Source organism: Thamnophis sirtalis, unplaced genomic scaffold (genome assembly GCF_051295495.1).
Source record: "Thamnophis sirtalis isolate CommonGarterSnake01/CBP01778 unplaced genomic scaffold, rThaSir2_p1.2 scaffold_3, whole genome shotgun sequence".
Taxonomy (NCBI): Eukaryota; Metazoa; Chordata; class Lepidosauria; order Squamata; family Natricidae; genus Thamnophis; species Thamnophis sirtalis.
In genome coordinates, this window is record NW_028261383.1 from 81,768,164 (window position 1) to 81,789,218 (window position 21,055).

Here is a 21,055-nt window from a genome sequence, read left to right on the forward strand (position 1 = left end):
GTGCAGCTCGCGGAGGATAGGTGTTACGTGGGTGAAGTGAGGTGCACCCACAATCGCTCGCGCGGCCGCATTCTGGACTAGCTGAAGTCGCCGAATACTCCTCAAGGGCAGCCCCATGTAGAGCACATTGCAGTACTCCAGCCTAGAGGTCACAAGGGCACGAGTGACTGTTGTGAGAGCCTCCCGATTCAGGTAGGGGCGCAACTGGTGCACCAGGCGAACCTGGGCAAATGCCCCCCTGGTCACAGCTGACAAATGGTGTTCGAGAGACAGCTGTGGGTCCAGGAGGACTCCCAAGTTGCGGACCCTGTCTGAGGGGTATAATGTTTGACCCCCCAGCCTGAGCGATGGAGTACTTGCCAAATTGGCGGGAGGGAAACACAACAGCCACTCGGTCTTATCCGGGTTGAGCACGAGTTTGTTAGCCCTCATCCAGTCCCTAACAGCTTCAAGTCCCTGGTTCATCACGTCCACCGCTTCATTGAGTTGGCACGGGGCGGACAGATACAGCTGGGTATCGTCCGCATACTGATGGTATTTTATCCCGTGCCGCCGAATGATCTCGCCCAGCGGTTTCATGTAGATGTTGAAAAGTAGGGGAGACAGGACCGAACCCTGCGGCACCCCATATGTTAGGGGCCTAGGGTTCGATCTCTGCCCCCCAACTAACACCGACTGCGACCTGTCCGAGAGGTAAGAGGAGAACCACTGCAAAACAGTGCCTCCCACCCCCACCTCTCGCAGTCGTCACAGAAGGATACCATGGTCGATGGTATCGAAAGCCGCTGAGAGGTCAAGGACAACTAGGATGGAGGCATGGCCTCCATCTCTGGCTCTCCAGAGGTCATTGGTCAATGCGACCAAAGTGGTTTCTGTGCTGTAACCAGGCCTGAAGCCGGACTGGAATGGGTCAAGATAGCTAGCTTCCTCCAAGGCCCGCTGGAGCTGAAAGGCCACCACCTTCTCAACAACCTTCCCCACAAAGGGGAGGTTGGAGACTGGACGGTAATTGTTAAGGACGGCTGGATCCAAAGATGGTTTCGTCAGGAGGGGTATCACCACCACCGCTTTAAGTGCGGGGGGAAAGACCCCCTCCCGAAGGGAGGCGGTAACAACCGCCTGGATCCAGCCCCGTGTCACCTCCCTGCTGTTAACAACCAGCCAGGAGGGGCACGGGTCCAGTACACATGTGGAGGCACTCACAGCTCTCATGGCCTTGTCCACATCCCCAGGGGCAACATCCTGAAACTCAACCCAGCGATGGTCAACCAGATTATCCCCTTGTGCCTCGGCTGGACCTGCAGAATCAGAGTCCAACTCCGACCGAAACCGAGCAACTTTGTCCGCCAAGAACTGGACGTACTCTTCAGCCCTACCCTGCAAGGGGTCCCCCGTATCTTCCTGTTTAGGAGGGAACGGGTTATCCTAAACAGGGCGGCTGGGCGCGACTCGGCGGAGGCAATCAAGGTGGCAATGTAAGATCTTTTTGCCGTCCTAATTGCCCTGATGTAATCCTTGATGCACGATGTTAAAAGTGCTCGGTTCGATTCGGATCTGTTGGACCTCCACAAGTGCTCTAGGCGTCTCTTCCGGCGCTTCCTCTCCCGGAGTTCCTCGGTGAACCAAGGAGGCCTCCTGGATCCACAGCCTCGGAGCGGCCGTAGTGGTGCAATCCAGTCAAGAGACCCCGTCGCTGCCGAATTCCAGGCTGCAACCAGGGTCTCCACCGGACTGTGGGCGAGAGTATCAGGAATAACCCCAAGCTCCGTCTGGAACCTCAAGGGGTCCATAAGTCGCCTGGGGCGGAACCATCTGGTCGGTTCCTCCCCCTCCCTGGATCCAATTTTAACTATGTTTATAAAGGAGATTTTAATCAGGAGGGACCATATGACTAGTTGCAAAGTGCAGATAGACTATACATTATTCTTTCACATACAACACCCACTATAAGCCTGACCAGCTATTTACAAGCTTTTATGATTCTGATTCTGCTATACAATAATTAAGGGAAATCCCCCTCCCCCTTTTTACAACCCTGAGCTTTGCTTTGGGATGGAGTCGGGGCGACTGAATGGAGCTGAGCGTTTACTGGCTGGATGCCCTTCCTGATGCCTATGTGGAGCTCGCAGATGAGGTTTTTTCTTTGCATCCGGATATAGAAACATCTGTCACTGCCTAGGATTGAATTTCTCAACCTTCTGAGTGGGAGGCAAGTGTCTTCAGAAAAAACATTAATTTTAAAAATTAATTCTGCATTAACAGATTATTAAGGAATATTTGAGTTTCCTAAATTAATTTTACCCACTGCTTTTATCATCTAGATTATGATGACTAAGGTGCTATTTGACAGGATAAAATTAATTTTCACAAGTCTGGCAAGCAATTATATTCTATATTGTTAAGCTTACACAGTAAAATACAGTTTTAGCAACAGATATTTCCAAATTAATACCCATCTAGATTTATTTCATCTGATCCCCATTTTTTTAGAATTATTCATTCAAATGAATGAATAAAACAGTTATCTACTCATACCATAACATTATATACATATTGTTCAGAGCAGTAAATAGTCTGTATATGCCTAGTGCTATATCAAAAATGGTAGAAGATGGTACTTAAGTCTGTATGAATGGTTTTTTGGTTTAAATATAAGAATGAAGCCTGTCACAAGCTTCTGTCCCAACACTTTTCCTAAATATTCTAAATTTATGATATTGATTCATATAGCAATATTTGATGTATGTGCAGAATTTTGATTTTGAAACCCAGCCCTTGATGGGAATAATTTTTCCAAAGTACAAATATTATACAAGTAACACATACACTTGCTATGAATACAAAAACAATTTTTTAATCTCTAAAATAAGAAAAAGGATGCCTGGCTTTTTAAAAAAGAGAAAATAGGCAAAAGGTTAATTGTAACTCACGAATTTACCTTGTCCCATTTGTACTTAGTCTGGACCAAAATATTAATCACTTTATTGAAGTAGCAGACTACTTATTCACCCTTGCATTTGCCAAAATTATCAACACTTAGCAACTGCAAAATGATTCAATAATTCAATATACAATAGAAATAAAATTCTAAAGTCAAAAGTTTATACAGGCAACCATAATCTCCAAAACTTTACAATGCAGACTGTGAAAGCTCACTAGGCATATCACAGACCAAGTCTCAAATAGTGCACAAGATGCTAGAGAATGAGAATGCCAAAACAGAAAACTTAAATGCTGAGAAAGAAGAAAATTAATGTTAATGTACACATAACCACCAAAAGTCAGAAGATAATATTTGAAGGATTATTCACAGGAAAACTGTCATGAGAAAGTATCTATGTGTATATATTTATCACAAATTTACACACAATATTATTTAAATCCTATCACTCCTTTTTTCTTGTAAAAATAAACTATATTTTGAGGGAAAGAAGGGAGGCTCACTTCTGAATTTACTGGAAATAATGAGATGCAACCTCAGAACACTTAAGTAAATAAGAAGTCATGAATGTAAACAGAGTTTTAAAAATAATTGCTTGAATTGGGCAAAAGTTGTAGAGAATAATTTAAGCTCAAAGAAAACAGCAGAAGGGGTTTGCCAGGTATGATAATCAATAGAAATAAATCATTATACGAAAAAAAGTCCTTCTGGTCTACTTTGAACTTTACCATAATAGTTCAGCTGGAAAAGTAGATACAAAGATAAGATTCTTTTAATTTTCTTAAAAAAAACAACAATGGACTAAAAGGGAATGTGTGCATACACACATATTAACATATATATATATATTTATATATATGCCAGTGAACATATATATATATAATATTTATGTATTTCAATATCACAAATAATGCCGGTGGAAATAGACTACCCAAAAAGGTAAAAAATGCCAGGCAATACTCTCAATCAGAAGGGGATGCAAATTCACGTGACCTGCCACTATATAAAATAGAAGGTAGTATACCCCAATTTTCATACCCATTTCTTGCCAACTTGCTTCATTTAGGAAGGTTAAATGATAATAGGAAAGACTCTGCAGGACCTAGAAATCAATTACCTAGATAGGATATGGTCTTCCTGTTCATTATGAAGATTAAATAAGCTACTGATCAAAGAACCTCTAAAGTGACAGTGTCTTATAAAATTCTGCTTCATTTGAAGCCGAACATTTGTTAGCTGGTTTTAAATAGGGGTAGCTTTAAGAGTGGGGTACATAAAGTGGCTACTATCTTATGATACTCTAACAAATGTGGATATTGACAGTTCTCCATTTTTACATGCACAGGGAAAGAATCTAATATTAGCAGAACTGATTATACTTCTTTCTTTTCTAAAGAAAACATGCAACCAAATCAACTTAAGTAGAATTCCCTCCTATGTTCTAGAAATTTATCAGCAAGACGACAACAGAAATATTAGAGAACAGATGCCTCTAAAACACATCATCCAATATCTAAGCTTTAGGACAGTTACAAAGAAATGAGAGAGCTGACACTACCAAGAATAAAATATGCCTCAGGGAAGGTTCACCTACAAACACCACTTTCACTCGATAATAAAAATGCAGCTTCTGGGTTCTCTCAATTTATTTCTGTCTGTAAGAATGCCTTAAAGAACAAAAATTAAGAGCCTCCATCACCACATCCAATGATTTCTCATTAACATATTTAACATAAAAAACTTGGTATACACATAAGTTCAAACACATTACAGTTTCCAGAAGAAGAATGCCAGGAACAGAAAGAGTGGAGCTTTAGGGAGGCATCACTATTTGCACCAGAGTCCCCTCCTTCTTGTGTTTCTGAAGTTGATTATGCATACTACTAACAAAGATTTTTTTACTGAACAGACCACCAGTTGCTCCAAAGCCAACATCTGCTGAAATACAAAGTAGTTATGAATGGCAAAATGGATGACTTAAGAAACTGCACACAAACCCTATTAATTCCAGCAGGGGCAAGATGAATACAACACCCCATTCTAAGCAAGGATAGTTAGTCTGTCGATTACATCCATTCCATGTCTCCTAGATAACAAGCCTCGTGTTATCATGAATTAAATATCTTTCTTCCTAGGGTCGATCTCCTCTGGCTGTTCCTGTGTTGTAGGACTCCTTTCTGCGTCTTCTAGGCAGAAGGGAAGGATGGGCTCAAGATGGAATCCCAGCAAATGCCAAGCCTTGATGGGTCCCGAGAGAACCCCACATCCCACCCACCCCCATCTGCTATTACAGTAAGAGATTACACAATGAAAACTACTCTAAAGGACTGAGCAAATGCCAAGTAGTAATGATGTCCCTTCTAAATCCTTTAGCCAATAGTTGGTTCTGGATCAGCTAAACCTGTACACTGCAGACCAGGAGGATCTCTTTTAGTCACTAGAACTAATATCGTAGCAGGCTGGCAAAAGGGTTCACTTTTGAGCCACGAGCAATCCAAAGACAAGCACAGCACTTTGCTCTAGACGTCCTGGCTGAAATAGCTGGGGCCATCAGGGATGGTCGTTTCCTCTCGTGTGTACAGTTGTTTCTGGAATCGTGCTGTTACAGGAATGCCTCCTGGTATGCTGGGGAGTGGGGAAGGGAAGGGACAACGTTAGCTCAATCTATACATTGTACATATCTGCCTCCTGGAAGCTGTGTTTAAATCAAGAAAAAAAAAGATCTTGAAAAATTTCACAAGATTCCAGAAGGAGCCACTTCAAAAGAGCACATGCAATTTCATGTTAAAAAATTGTTCTATAAATTTTAAGTGGGACTGTGTGATAAAATGAGCATAGATATACCTGAGAAAAAATATTGCAAACTTTTGGCATAAAGCCTCTTCAACCCAACTAAAACTATAAACCAGAAACTTTAACTTTGTATATAACAGCTTGATATTTAGCGGACTGGATTTGTCAGCAAAGCTGAACAATTGCTACAACAATTGGCTGACTGGTGCATTACCAGCCCTCAGCACTCACTTAGTGCTTAGTGAAATTTATTATATTGTGAAAGAAGTGATTTTTAATCAGTTTACCTAAAACCAACTGTAGCGTGCAATGTTACGGATTTAACTCAGTAAATTAATAATTTGGGTAATCCTTCAAAAAGAGATAATAATAACAACAACCTAATCTATTAGGACAGAGCAGAATTTCTTGCCCTCAACAGTCAGAAAAAACAATAGGATACTATCCTGAGCAGAATTTCTATGGCAGAATGAACCACCTTTGTGTACTTATTCTGTCCTGAAATGTTTTTTTTTTTTGGCATAAGAACTTTAATAGTGATGTGAAATAGTAGCAGCTACAACATGTCACATAACTGAGCAAAAATAGGATTTCTGGCTTTTGCAGGAAAGTGGTTTTTTTTTTAAAGAGTTACATTGATTGCTTAATCGGCAAGCCTAAAAACAATGAAAAAGGCATGCAGTTGGTTTCTAGTAGGAAACTGCCAAATTTCAATGGCATAAAAGAAAGGAGTTATGGGGATCCAAAAATGAGCATGTGGTTTATGGTTCTTTGAAAAAAAAATTCTCCACTTAGGTTTCACAGAAAGTGTACACCAACAGAGTTTTCATAGAATGTGATTTCCTCAATTAAGCAGCTTGCTATTACTTAATGTTATTATTTGCTTGGTTCTATGTGAAATATTCTAAAACAAATTCTGCCCAAATAAGCAGCTCTCCCATTGGCTGATACAAATAGAACACCAAAACTATTCAACTGAATTGTTCTGAGACAACTAGCTTCAGAGGATTAGAAATGGATTCACTCGGGGAAACTGAAGACATTTATTTACAGATTCGTGAGTTCTTTAGCAATAGCAGTTTCTCTACTTTACAGGCAGTCCTTGACTTACAGTGGCAATTGGGACCAAAATTTTTCAGTCACTAAGCAATGCAGGGTGACATCATGTGATTGCATTGCTCAGCAACAGCAATTCCTGCAGTCCCTGTTGCTATTGTTGTGAGCACCTTTTCAAAACTTTCTGCTGGCTTCCAACAACCAAAGTGGGAATTCCAGCAGGAAGCTGCAAGTCCCAAGCAGGCTAACAGGCAGATAGGAGAGGAAGCGAGGGGCTCACAGTTGGCTGGGGAGATGGGGCAGGAGTATAAGGCTCAGAGAGATAGCATAAGGTTACATTAATAGTGGGGGCAGAAGGATGCAAGTGCAACAGGGCTTGGGGTGGCTGCTGGTGGATGGGAAGGGTGCACAAATGTCCATTGAGACAGTGCAAGGGTGAAACTTGGGAAGGCTGCACAAGCAGCAGAAGAGGTGCGATGTGAATGCCATGGGACTTGGGATAGCCACATGGGCAGAGTGTGTGAGGAGTGTACTTGATTAGTCAGGTACAGTAAATACAATAAGCAACACTCAAGCATTCCAAAGGCAGGGGAGGGTTAGGAGGCAAGCAAAAGCCAAAGGTGTGAACCTAGAAGCGAGGCTCCCTCCTCACCTGCCACCTCTCGCTAAAGGGACAGCGGGGAAGGGAACCAGGCAGGCTGGTGCGGTGGAGGGTGTTTTTTGTGCGAGAAAGAACAGGCGGGAGGGGGTGATCGCATTGCTGGCCTGCAGCTCTTTTTGCGGCAGGGTCTTTGCTCAGGAGGGAAAGGCGGGGGGTGGAAGTACTTTGCTTCACCTGCCGCTGTTTTTGTGGCGGGCTTTTTGCATGGAAGGGAAGGACAGGGGGTGGAACACAACGGAGCTAGAAAGGTAAAAGGCCCGCCTCGCTTCTCTCTCCCCACCTGCCATCCTTCGCTAAAGGGACACTGGGGAAGGGAACCAGGCAGGCTGCCTTTACCATTGGGGTGAGGTGGGTGGTGTTGGGCCGCGAGGCGCGCCTCCTACCTTTCTAGGTCCGTCTTGGTCCTCGCCATTGTGTCCAGGGAAGCTCCTGGTAAAAAAACCCCGCTTCTCGCGACTTCAAGAAGTTTGAACTCGCGAGAAGGGGTTTTTTTTTTTACCAGTGGCTTCCCTGGACACAATGGTGAGGAATGCGACAGAGCTGGAAAGGTAAAAGGTGCACCTAGCTTCTTGCCTGCCCCAGAAAATAATAAGCCCTCCCCTATAATAAGTCCAAGGCCATATTTCGTGGGGCAAAAGAAAATAAGACCGTCTTATTTTCGGGGAAACACGGTAGTATCGCCATTCCTGTGCAATTTGTTCCAGAGCATTGGGAACAAATTTAGGGCAGGCACAAAAGATGGTGTGACAACAGAAATTCAATTCAGAGAATAAAGAAATACCAGCTTAATGCTGAATGTACGTGTATGTCCTCACTGCTTATTTTCCCTTGTACATATTTTGGCAACTTGCAGATACATAAATCAGCAAACATAAATAAAAACCCCATATTTTTAAAAGAAAAACCACTCTATCAGCAGAATGGAGAACAATTTAAACCAGAAAATATTGAAGTTATCTGAAAGAATGAGGCAATGTAACCTGCCCATTAAGAATAGATTTTTTTCTGAATGCTTCATAATTTGTTTTTCTGTGGGGTTTGACACAGCTGGGCTAAGGCAGAGTGAATTTCAAAGGATAAATAGCAAAATTCCTAAATTTCCATTCGCAGCATTATAATTATGGTTGCTAGACATGAGGAACATTTTTTTAGGAATATTAAACTATGTGACTTCTAAAAGGAAAGCATATTAATTCAATTTAATAAAGGGATGAAAAACCTTTATTACCACCAAGCATTATATATCACTAAACATTAACACAATTCAGTGGTCACGTCTGAAAATTACATCTGTTATTTTAGATAAAAAAAATAAAGCACTTACTGATTCTTGTGTTTGAAGCCACTGATATGAGCTTGATACTGCTCTATAGAATTCAGTACTATGTTACAGTCATTGCAGGGATATCCCTTTGCAGCTGAAAATATCACAAAATTTGAGCATCAAATTAACTGAATTAAAGAGCCAAGTCGATATAATTAACCGTAAAGAGGCATTCACAATGACTCTATGTACTGTAATGCTAGGAATTCTAAGCAGTGTCATAGTCATTGTCAGTTTAATTTACACAACAGAGCAGAGATATGGTCATATATTCAACTTTCCTATTTTTTAATTATAGCATCTGCAGGGAGTTCAAACTTAATTCGAAAATTAATGATGTGCTGTTTTCAGGATTTAAATGTATGCTTTTAAACAATTTTTTTTTACTGCGGCGTGGGTGTGTTCAATCTGGAAAAAGGCATCTTGAGAGGAGATTAACATTACTGCCTTTCAAAGAGCTGTTCTGAGCCCACTATGATTGCAATGATATTAAAAAATAATAATAATAATGGGAATTCATTGATCTCCTGAAGCATGATTCTTTTCTAAAAACTGTAGAACTCCTGCTGCAGAGCTATTTTTTTGCATAACTCTCTTTCTCAGATCCTTAAACTATACCAGAAGGAAAATGAACATTTGTTGTTGTTAAAAAACTATTAAATGGAATGTGACATAAACACACTGTTCCAAATTGAAGTATTATATTTTGCAATTCATCTGTTTCTGGTTAATTAAGTTATGTTAGAAATATTTTCCTTAAAAAGAATTGCAAGCAACATACTCAAATGAATACTTTGCCATGTAGTTTTTAATGAATGTTTGGAAAAGGCCAAAAAAGACACATCTGTCAGATCACCTGGGAATTATAATAATTTTAAAGGCAAGAAATATATAAAGGTCCTCTTCCCATTCCAGAGGAAAAGAATGAAGAATGGCAACAGATAAAATGTTGATTCTTAAAACATCTATGAAAATCATTAAAATGTGGTATGTTTCTGAATGATTAACAGGACCAGCCATTTTTAAAATCAACAGGATGGAAATTGCAGATTGGACAATTACCTAAAATTCTCATTAATGGAAGCTTTTAAATAATGCTCCTCTAGGTTGCTATTTCCCCTGCTATGAACTCCAATAACACTCAATTATGAATCAATCCAATCTATTTTCCACCCATCCATCCAACCCAACCCTCCATCCAGGATTGCTGTTGCCAAGCAATGTGGTCGTGTGACATCTTGCTTTATAGCCATATCACTCAGTGACAGAAATTTTTGTCTCAACTGCCTTTATAATCGAGTGTTATCTATACTTAAAATGAAAAGAGGGATAAACGAAGATAAATATTTGGGAAGAAGATGTTTGTGGTATTAATGGCACTCACAAGATTGAGTAGTCATAAGTCAAGAACTATCTGTAAAAACAAACACTTAATGGATAGTTAGGATGATAATTGCATCACAGATCTCTGCAAAGCAAGTAGGGAGTTGCAGGAATACAAATAAATGAATCAGAATCTCCAACTTGAAGTAAGATAAACCACACATACAGAGGCACAAAACTGGGCAATCAGTGAGGATATATTTGGGTTCTTATCAGATAAGAGGAGAAACAAATTGAAGTTAAGTTCTCTGCCTGGAAATATTTCAGGATGGGGTAGATGAAAATCATTGTCTAAGGTACGTTCCTATGAAACTTCAATATTATAATAGACAGTTAATAGGAGGCTAGAACAAACCTTTTGGAAGAATTCTCCAAATGACAGAATTAAATGCTGTGCTTGGATCAGATTGAAATTCCATTCACAAGTCTATTGTTTTACTTGCCATAGTTATTTTTAAACATTTCTTTAAAAAGCTATTTTTACCACGTTGATATTGAGAGGTCTATCTTTCTGGTCCATATACGATTTTCCTATTCATTTTGAGTTAAGCTGTCACATGGGCAGACTATCAGGATACTCTGCTTTTATATTGATAGTCTCATGTTGCTACCAAGAATTTCTTATCCAAATTACTAACAAGTTCTATAATCTGTTCTTAAAAAGTATATTTTGCCAACTGTTAAGTCTTCATTCACTTGTTTTATTTTACTTACAACTTCATGAATCATTTTGCTTAATTCTGAATTCTAGTTTAACTGTGAACTACCAAATGTTATTCTTATTTTGACATGCTTTCTACTCATAGTAATGGTATGGATCATTTGTATCACTGTCAACATTTACATTTAAATTTCCCACTTTTTATTTATTCTTTTTGGATACATTGCACATACATTCTTCTTCATTTTCTTTCTAACAAAAACCTTCCACACTAGATTGTAGCACTATAAACAATGAAGCCATATTTTTGCAGCTCATGAAAAATTAAGAATTAGATGTAGGAATTCCACCACCCACCATTGGCCTCAACCCTCTTGCTTTCCTTTTAGTGTCCAAGTTTCAGATTTGTGAGAATTTTAAAAGCATTTGTGAGAAACTAAGAGGCTTCTTTTCCCAAGCCCAGAATTTTCAGGCTGTCTCTTCTAATTCTCTCCTTATCTAGAAGGAGCAGTTCCAACCTAATCACTCTGCACATGAATATAATCACTGTGAAAAATAGAAGAGTATATTTTGTTTCATAATGTACATAAAACAGGTAGTCCTCTATTTACAACAGTTCATTTAGTGATCATTCAAAGTTACAATGGTACTAAAAAATAAGACATAATTGTTTTTCATACTTATGACCATTCTAATATCCCCACAATCACACAATCGATAGACTCCTGGCAACTGATACAGTGATTCACTTAACAGTTGTGGCAAGGAAGGTCATAAAATGGAGCAGCATTCACTTAACAAATGTCTTGCTTAGCAATAGAAATTTTGGGCTCCTAAGTCAAGGACTACCTGTACAAAAGTGAGGCATCCCAATATCATGTAAAACATGAAAAACAAAATAAAAGGTTAGTTATGGCATTATGAACATGTACAAATGATTCTGTTCTTTATTCTGAAAGCCTTCTATAAAATACTCACCATTGGAAACAGCTGGTTGCTCGGGAGTTCTCCCATAGTGTGCCATTAGCCTAAGCTTGGTTTCCTGCTTTTTGTGTTTCTTGCCGACATAGTGTTGTTTTGCCATCAATGGATTATTGAAAGTAGCATGGCAGAGATTGCAGAATTTGTCTGGGTCAGAAGCGTTTTGATTCTCTTCATTAGCAGACACAGTAGTGGGAAGAAGATTACTAGGCTCTTTCTGAATGGATAAAGCTGCTACAAATATAATCCAAAAGATAAAAAACCAAAAAATTAGAGGAAAGATAAAAGCATATTTTCATAAAACCAGAACTATCCTAAGGCCAGAAAATTCCTTTCCTATTTTGCATAAAGGTTGAATGTTCTTACACACACATACATACATGCATATATACATATACACATACATACATATATATATATATATATATACATATACACATACATACATACATACATACATATACACACACACACAAATACATACAAATACATACACACACACACACATATACACACACACACATACATACACACACACACACAAACACACAGAGACATATACACTTGAACCTTATTTGTAGAGACAGGGACTGATGATATAGTGTTTGTACTATAATGTATATAAACGCTAGACGGGTTTTCCCACAATGCCAGGAGAGAACTCCTCTTTACCTTTCCTGATCATACCTTCTGTTTTAGGAGACTGCTGCTTCAGTTTCAAATTCTTGGCATGAGTCTTGCCTAAGTAGTGAGAATTAGCCACAACAGGTGAAGAAAAGGTCATGTTACAGATGGGACAGCATTTGTTCCTGTCTTCACCATTACTGCTCTGTTGCTTGTAAAAAGGAACACAGACATTTATTGGGATTGAAGGGACAAATGGAAAGCATATCAAAATGTCCCATGTTCAGAAACTGGAACTTAAATGAAACTGTTAGCACCACTTTTTACTAAATATTGTCCTCTATTTAAAGCAAGACAGTGATGTTAGTTCAGAATTATTCAAGTAAGGCCTAATGTTGTAAAATGGAAATAATTTACTAGTAGGATTTTATCATCAAACAAATGATGTAACAAGAGAGAGCTTTAGTTTAAAATAGATGTATATGTTTCTGTAATAATATTAATTCACAATTGTCTCTGAATTGTAGTCTTCTAATAAGCTTCTTAAATTTATTTTCATCGAAGACTGGATTCAATGTTTTTGCAACAATGCCCAATGTCAAAAATTATCTCTGGAACATTGTACTATTGGCCAAGACTTGCTGCACTGAATGCACACAGCAGATTTTCTATTATAATAAATGTATGATGTGCTTATTCTTTTTTGGAGTTCTGGTATTACCTGCTCTGTATCCAGCTTTATTTTCTTATTCTGACAGAATTCCTCTTCCCCATGGATAGACATGTATCTCCGAACTTTGTTTGCATGCTTCTTACTCTGAAGGAAGATAACAGAGGACAAGAAGACTAAGCACACCCATGAGCTTTTATATACACACCAGCAATTTCAATAGCTACTTCTAGTTTAAATCATACCTGATAATGAGCAAGCTTCTGGGATTCAGAGATGAGAACTGCGCTACATACTTTGCACTGGGTATCAGTGAAGATGTGGCTATTTTCTTTGATCAGCTGATCCACTGTAAAAGGCAAGAAGAACATTAAATATGTGAACATGAATGAGAACATGTGTACATTAAAAACTAAGAATTCTTTCAGTCACCAAGCAATCTTCATGGGCTTTTTCAGAATAACATAGAACTCAAATATTCTTTGCTTTCTAACAAATACGAGTTAAATGTTCCGAAATGACAATTTTAATGTCTTAATCAGACAAAAAGCAAATACTTTTTGAGAAAAAAATATTTTATTCATTACATTTAACTCAACAAAAAAAATAGTTGGGCTTGATTCCTGGTGATTTTATGTGCATATAGTTTCTTGATAACAATCTAGAAAGAGCTTGCCATTGCTTTCTCTTCCACTTGTAAAGAAAGTAATTTTAAGACAGCACAATTAAAGAGTCAATGTTTCTTTCAACTATTGATCCACATTTATTTTAAATATAATGCCAATGCTTCCATTAGTTGCTTTGTCATTTTTGTTTTTATAAAGATTATGGGAGCAATCGAACCATGGAACACATGATGCTCATTTTCCTATGCTGTTCATTACATTTCTGTGCAAAAATCTAATAGAAAAGATTCATACCTAATACTGGTAATTGGGAACAGCTTTTCTAATCCTGTTGACAACTTTTACCTGATAAACATTCCAACAGCTTGTAATAATGTTTAGTGAAAATCCATCAACTGTATTGCTTTCCAGTTTAGATTTGAACATTCTCCTTACCTATTTTTAAACTTTGGAAGTCTGAAGCTCAACCTAAGGAAATAGCTATAAATTATTAATTCAGACAGAAAATATAAGCTATTTGGGGACGTGAGTTCAAAGAAAGTTGCCAATACTACATGTGCAAGTAAATCGATATTACATATGATAACATACAAATTCGCTACTACTTGTCCCAAGCGGTCTAGCTCTTCTCTGACACAATCCCATTTTGCCTTCTTATTCTATCTTCAAAAATTTTCTAATGTCCAGTGCAAGTGCAGAAATAACACCTGTCCTTATCCATTTTGATTTGATTTAAGCTGAGGATGAGAATAGACGATATGTATTCATGGCTGGGATTCAAAGGAAGTATTTATAAGAGATGTTATCTTTCCTGAAGATGTCATTTTAGTTAAAAGACAGTGTTAAAGATCTCTTACTGACTTATGGACAAAGAAGGTAAACTGGACCTACTGAAATGTTCTGATAATTAAGACAAATTTTTAGGCTTAAAATTCCTTTTTATTTGTAACCAGCACACCGAATTTAAATTCTATCAAAAATAAAATCAATCCAATCATTGTAAAATCTGTTCGTTATTGATGTAGAACTGTTAAATTCACACTTAAAATTGTGTTCCAAAGTGGACCAGTATGTCTAACACAGATTAAAAGACTAAAAGCAGTGAGACAACCTCTGGTATTCTAAAATTATTATAGTCTACAAGTGTTTCTGTCCTTTCTTATTGTCAAATGTATGCCAATAGACCTTGATGACTTCATAGAAGCTTCAAATCCACTGGAGCATAGTTCCTAGATGGAAGAAAGGAAAGTAATACCCTTCCAGGTGTTGAATTACAATGACCAACATCCCATTTATCATGCTGGCTGGATTGCTACAGCAAGAGTCAATATTTCAGCAGTAATTAAAAGATCTTATATTCTCAATCTTAATTTAGACAATGATGATTTTATTGATTTCATGGTATAATTTTCACAGCCCTATGCTTTGGACTATAAGACCTCCCAGGTCCCTTCCAACGGTTACTCTCTATTTTATGATAACAACTGGACAAAAATAATTGGCTAGGTGAAGCTTAGTATATATAAATAACATTTTAATAAGTGAACAGGTAACCACATTTTGCCTTTCTTAACTGCAAAAAAGCATGCTTATATAAATGTAAGAATACGTATATAACTAAATATCTAACTAGCACAGTAACAAAATAAAATGAATAGACTAGGAAAAAGTACCTTTCTGGTCACCAAAAATGAATCTAACAACCCCTTTCAGGTAGAAGGCAATTTTTAGACTTTTTCCTGTCCTGTAGAGGAAAGCTGTTGTCTTTCAATTGCACATACTGATTTCAGCTGACTATAGTACCATTTTGAATAAGTTTTAACAAGTTTTCTAAGCACAAAAAAATTAGAAAACCAATTATGGTCCCATAAGTTCTTAAATTGACTCTGTTTCTGTCCTCGTTTATAAGATAGGACTGTCAGGTCTATCTTTCAGTAACAAGGGTAGTTCATAATTAAGTCCTACTACTTTCTTGATCACTGAAGATGGAGCCAATAGGACATGGATGTACTTACACATTCCTATGGAGTGAGAAGAGTTTAAAGCACTGGTTCTCAACCTTCCTAATGCCACAACCCTTTAATACAGTTCCTCATGTTGTGGTGACCCCCAACCATAAAATTATTTTCATTGCTACTATGTATCTGTAATTTTGTTACTGTTATGAACCGTAATGTAAATTCTGATATGCAGGATGTATTTTTATTGCTATAAATTGAACATAATTAAAGCATAGCGTTTAATCATAAAAACAATATGTAATTATATATTGTGAAATATTTATTTCTAATTACAAATACATGAAATTTTGTCTTGAAGCATAGTGTATCACAGGGGTCGGCAATCTTAAACATTCAGAGCCATTTGGATCAGTTTCCCACGAAAAGAAAACACCGGGAGCTATAAAACCTGGTTGGGTGTGGCCAACTCAACATCACTCCCACCCAGTCACATGACAACCCCCCCCCACATGCCTACCTAGGTTTCATGGCTCAGTGTTTTCTGTGGGAATAGGGTCTCTCTCTCTCTTCTCTCCCCCTCCCTCTCATTTCTGTTTTTCTCTTATTTTTCCTCTCCCTTTCTCTTCTTCCTTCCTTCCTTCCTTTCTTTCCTTCCTTCCTTTTTCTTTCTTTCTCATTGAACATGATAGCAAATCCAAAATAAAGTTATTAATTGTAGGAAATTGCTTCTTTGTAATCTTTTTATAGTGAACTCTTAAGTTGATAGAAGCTGGCAAGATTGTACTAACAGCAATAGGATATATATATATTTTGATTTCTTTTGAGTTTGACAATATAATGTTACCCAAAATTATAAATAATCTTATTTTCAGATGCATTTTTTTGCCATCTGTTATTTTCTTTAAAAAATATCAGATTTACTTCCAATTTGTGCCTTCTGGCAAACTGCAGTTTTCTTGGCAAGAGATCTAGCTTGCCATTGCTTTCGTCATAGGTCTGAAAAAGTTTGTTTGTTTGTTTCTTTTCTCTTCCTTTCTTTCCCCGATTTGTTTCCCTCTCTCTCATTCTCTCCCTTCAGCTCTCTTTCATTTCTTTCTCCCTCTCCCTTCTCCTTCTAATTTGTTTCTCTCTATTTTCCCTCTCTTCCATTCTCTCCTTCCAGCTCTCTTTCATTTCTCTCTCCCCCCCCCTTCTCTTTCATCTCTTTCTTGCGCATGAAAGCAAAATACCCTCCTGGGCCAGGATCACGGTGGCGGGGACAGCGCCTCCTTCCACTGCCACCACTGAGAAGTAAGTAGCTGGAGACTCCTGAGCGCCAGACTCAGGTCAGCGCCAGTCGTGGTCCCCTTTGTGTTGGCTCAGGAAAGAGCTGGAGCAGCTATCTCTGGATGCAGAGAGGGAAGAGTTCCCGAGCCCTGCGCAAGCTGTGCAACGCAGGAGAACTGGAGCTCTTCCCTCCCTGCACCCATCCAGCTGCTGCTGCTGCTGCTCCCATTCCCCTCCTTCCTGAGCCAACACGAAGGAGACAGCGGCTTGCGCTGACCTGAGTCTGGCGCTGAGGAGTCTCCCGAGCAGTGTGGCTCCCTTGCGCTGTGTACCCAGTTACTCACCTCATTGCGCAGTGGCGACAGCGGAAGAATAGTTGTCCCCTCCACTTTGATCCTAACCCAGGAGAGTATTTTGCTTGCACACGCAAAAAATGAGTAGCTAATGGTCTCCCTCTCAGATCCCGGCGGAACTAAGCAGAGCCGGCTCAGCGGAGACAGGCCTGTGCTGGAGGGGGGGAAGTGATGTCAGGTGAAGACTCTGCAGCCGCCGCAATCTCTCCTCAGCCGTTGACCTTCTCGCTGCTCAAGCCTCCCCCTTTGATGCAGCTCAACCCCAGCGAAGGCGTGCGCCCTGTAGGAGCTCCCGGACAGGAACAGTTGCTGAAAAACGCCGGGAGGCCGGCTGGCCTGGCCTGCTGGGAAGCCCGTCAGTCTTCTGGCACCTCTCCTTCTGCCGTGCAAGGAACCTGAGCTGCTCCTTCCCTTCGGGCCGGCTTCTTGCCAGCCTCCCCGTGGGAGGCTCTTCGGCGACCCTTGTGAAAAGGTTATTCAACCCCCAAAGGGGTCGCGACCCACAGGTTGAGAACTGCTGGTTTAAAGTATCTTCTGTAGCAGCATTTACCCGAAGGCTCAAACCTGTCTATTTTATTTTGAATGACTGTCTGCTTCGGCTACTGTCCTACAACTGGCAATGAGCACTAGTAGCTAACAGAATTTGACCCTATAGGAATACACACTATCATACTATATTCAATAGGTGGATTCATTGTTTTCTTCATCCTTAACTTCTTCTCTCTGGTTTTGAAGGTGAGTGAAGACAAAAACTTCTCCCTCATTTTTCTTGTCAATTAAAGAGCTTGTCTCCACCAAGCAGATTCTAATACCATTTGTATCTGCATGTGGGCTCCATGATGCAACTGCAAAAAAAACCAAACACTTTTTTTTTTTTTGCAATTGTCCATCCACCTGGAAAATGACGGCATTAATTTGAGGAACATTTTCTTTGGACCTTAACTTCTCTATCTTTGGAAGCATGTCTTGTTAGTGGACCGGAGAACTTCAGCAACCATTTCCCTACCCTGCTTTTTGCTCACATAATGTTTAAGGTGAAATCTCTAGGCCAAAAGGATGAAATTAGTCTTCTTTAACACTTTCTCTCCACCTTCACAAGGACTGAAGGATTTTTTCCCTTGTTTTCTATTAGAATGGAATTGAGAAAAGACTGAGAAAAGCCACCGAGAAAAGCCACTACTTTTTCTAGCCAACAAAACTAAAGACTGAAATGAAGGAGTTTCGTCCACACGGACAAAGTCTTAAGATCTTCCTAGAAGAGATGGAGTGAAATCTTCCCTATCAGCTCCATCTTTGGTAACCAAGAAAGATATATTTCAAACATATCCGTAGCATTAAATGCATCATTTAAAGAGATGAAAAGATTTCTAGGCTGAAAATCGGCAAACCCTAAGAATAAAGTTCAAAATTCTGATGAAAACTAAGAAAACATCAGGTACAACTAAACCTTTAAATTTCTGCATTTATTGCATAATTACTATCTTCCTACAAATTGCTTCTATTCTATTTCATTATTTTCCCCCCTAAGTTTCTGATGACATGACTTTTAAGGTGACCAACATATTTAATTACCATAATCAGCCAGCCAGCCAGCCTTTTTTGGTCTGGTACCAACTCTACACTTACTTTTTGAGTTTGATTCTAATGTGTGATGAAAGATTAAATGAAAAACTTGGCCCTGAAAAGTTTGCCTATTCCAGATTTTTATATTATCTAAATCCAATCCAATCCATGGTGTCTAGAATAGGCAACATACCCATAGAATTGTCAGACAAGAGACAAAATTTGTAGCTATTACTACATATGCTTAACTATTATTGGATGTGCCCTCACTACTGATTTATCTGTGATGTAAAGAGATTTCCCAATATTAGCATCCTTATATAAGCCTGCAAGGAAATCTAGAACATTGGCAGGAAAAATTGCTCAGCTGGAGCAATAGTATTTCTCTATCAGGTAACAAGACAGGTTCTCAGAAATCACCTTTCAATGTAACTCTTAAAGTTTCTAATATATCACCTGTTAAAATATCTTATACTTTCCATTTCTTTAGCATACCCTTCCTCAACACATTTTCCAGATATTAGGGACAAGGCCTATCATGTGCCATATGTCCCCAATATGTGTGGTAATTTGATATTTAATGAGCAACAGTTTGGGAAAACCTCTTTTAGGATTTCACTCTGGAAGTTCAGTTTATATGTATAATGAGGGAGGCAATATATCAAGTAGGATCAAATCCAATGCCAGGAGTGAATCACTGGCAAAAGTCAACAAGCCACACAAAATTAACTCACTGCGCTCTATTAATTTAGAAATGATTATAAATACAGTTTTTAATCCCTTGTGTTTGGACTATTCTTATTAGAATCAGTATCATGGCCATTATTCTCTGGAGATGATGAAAGTTTCACAGCTTCTGTCTTCTGGAAGATTCCAGGTGGAGGGAGAACCTGATTAACCTACAAGGAAAGAACATTTTTCTCTCTCATCCCACCACTAAATTTCCTGAGACACGACTAGTTCTAAAGTTCATCCCTAAACCCCGATAATTTGAACCTTAAACTGTCTACTGTTGACCTCACCCCATTCCTAAGAGGTCTGTAAGGGGCGTGCATAAGCTTAGCCTCCCTATCCTAATGGGATAGGGTATCCATTTCATGTATTTATAATTATGTATTTATAATCTTGTTTATACTTTTATCTTATACATGCTTGACAAAATAAATGAAATTAAAAAAAATAGTTGTCGACCGAGAGGCGAGCGCCGTTTCCCTACAGCACAACCGAAACGGCGAACTCTTATACACCATCTTATTGACAAGTAAAGGGCTTAGCACGTGTTTTCGCAAGCCTGGGACTCAAAAACCGTCCAGATTCCCGACTTCTTGTCCCGACTGATTTTCCTTTTCATCTCAAGGCGTCTTTCAACTTCGTGTCTTGTCGGGTTGTCGCCGGTAACGAATTGAAAGGAAAAAGCATCCAGAGCTCTCGGCTTGGCAAGTGCTGGAAATGTCAAAGCACCTTCGGGAGGAGGCAGAAAGCGATCCACGAGGGGGGAGGGAAGGGGGCGAGGGGGGAGCAACGTTTTGAGCAGCGCTCGTTCTGTCACGTGATAAGCGCGCGGGGCGGGGGGGGAACGGAGGATCAGCCACCGGTCCCAATCCTTGAAGCCCCGCCTGAGAGCTGCGGGGAGAAGGGTAAATGGCCAACATCCCTAGTCTTACTTTTTTGACGTAATATTGCACGCGTATAGGAACAAGGTAGGACGATTAAGGTACAAGACCACCGGTCCTCCGCAACAGCAAGGCAGAAACACCCCAGCCTCACCTGCCTCTTTTCCCACCGGCAAGGCTGAAGCGTCCCCGTTGCTACCCGCTTCGTCCGCCATCTTCTTCCAGCGTCGCCGCCCCCGAAGTGTCGGTCTTCTCCCACAACTCCGAAATATCGCGACACCTCTCGAACCAAAAGGCGCATTCCAGTAACGCGAGAGCCCCACTTCCTTAATCGGCACGCCGAAAAGTGGGAGGTCTCCGTTCTCGCGATGCTTCATTTAAAAGCCTAGTGGGGAATGAGAACACGTGACAAAAGCTGATTCTACAAGTGCCCGGAGATGGGCGGGCGCTCGGCGGTAACGGAAGTCTCGATTGCCATTAACTCGGCGCAGTCGACTAATTTAAAGTTCTTCGGAAACGCACATTTCGCGCCCTGCTTGAAAGAGCTACATAATGCAAGGGTTGTATATCTCAAACGTG

General features: G+C 39.7%; 1 protein-coding gene across 3 annotated transcripts; it reads right to left on the reverse strand.

Annotated features, from left to right (window-relative positions):
• Positions 1-4,569: 4,569 nt before the first annotated feature.
• Positions 4,570-20,742, reverse strand: ZNF346 (zinc finger protein 346). Of its 3 annotated transcripts, none has more exons than XM_087709344.1 (7): positions 20,631-20,742; positions 13,340-13,443; positions 13,146-13,241; positions 12,488-12,635; positions 11,798-12,034; positions 8,776-8,869; positions 4,570-5,566 (listed from the first exon to the last, which is right to left on the reverse strand). In XM_087709344.1, the coding sequence occupies exons 1-7, from the start codon at positions 20,689-20,691 to the stop codon at positions 5,461-5,463; spliced, it is 846 nt and encodes a 281-aa protein (XP_087565470.1). In that variant the 5' UTR covers positions 20,692-20,742; the 3' UTR covers positions 4,570-5,460. The 3 variants fall into 3 exon arrangements, with proteins under 3 accessions (XP_087565470.1, XP_087565469.1, XP_087565468.1); XM_087709343.1 differs by having other exon boundaries at positions 12,488-12,629; positions 20,631-20,720; XM_087709342.1 differs by having other exon boundaries at positions 11,798-12,031; positions 20,631-20,720.
• Between the last annotated feature and the right edge of the window lie 313 nt (positions 20,743-21,055).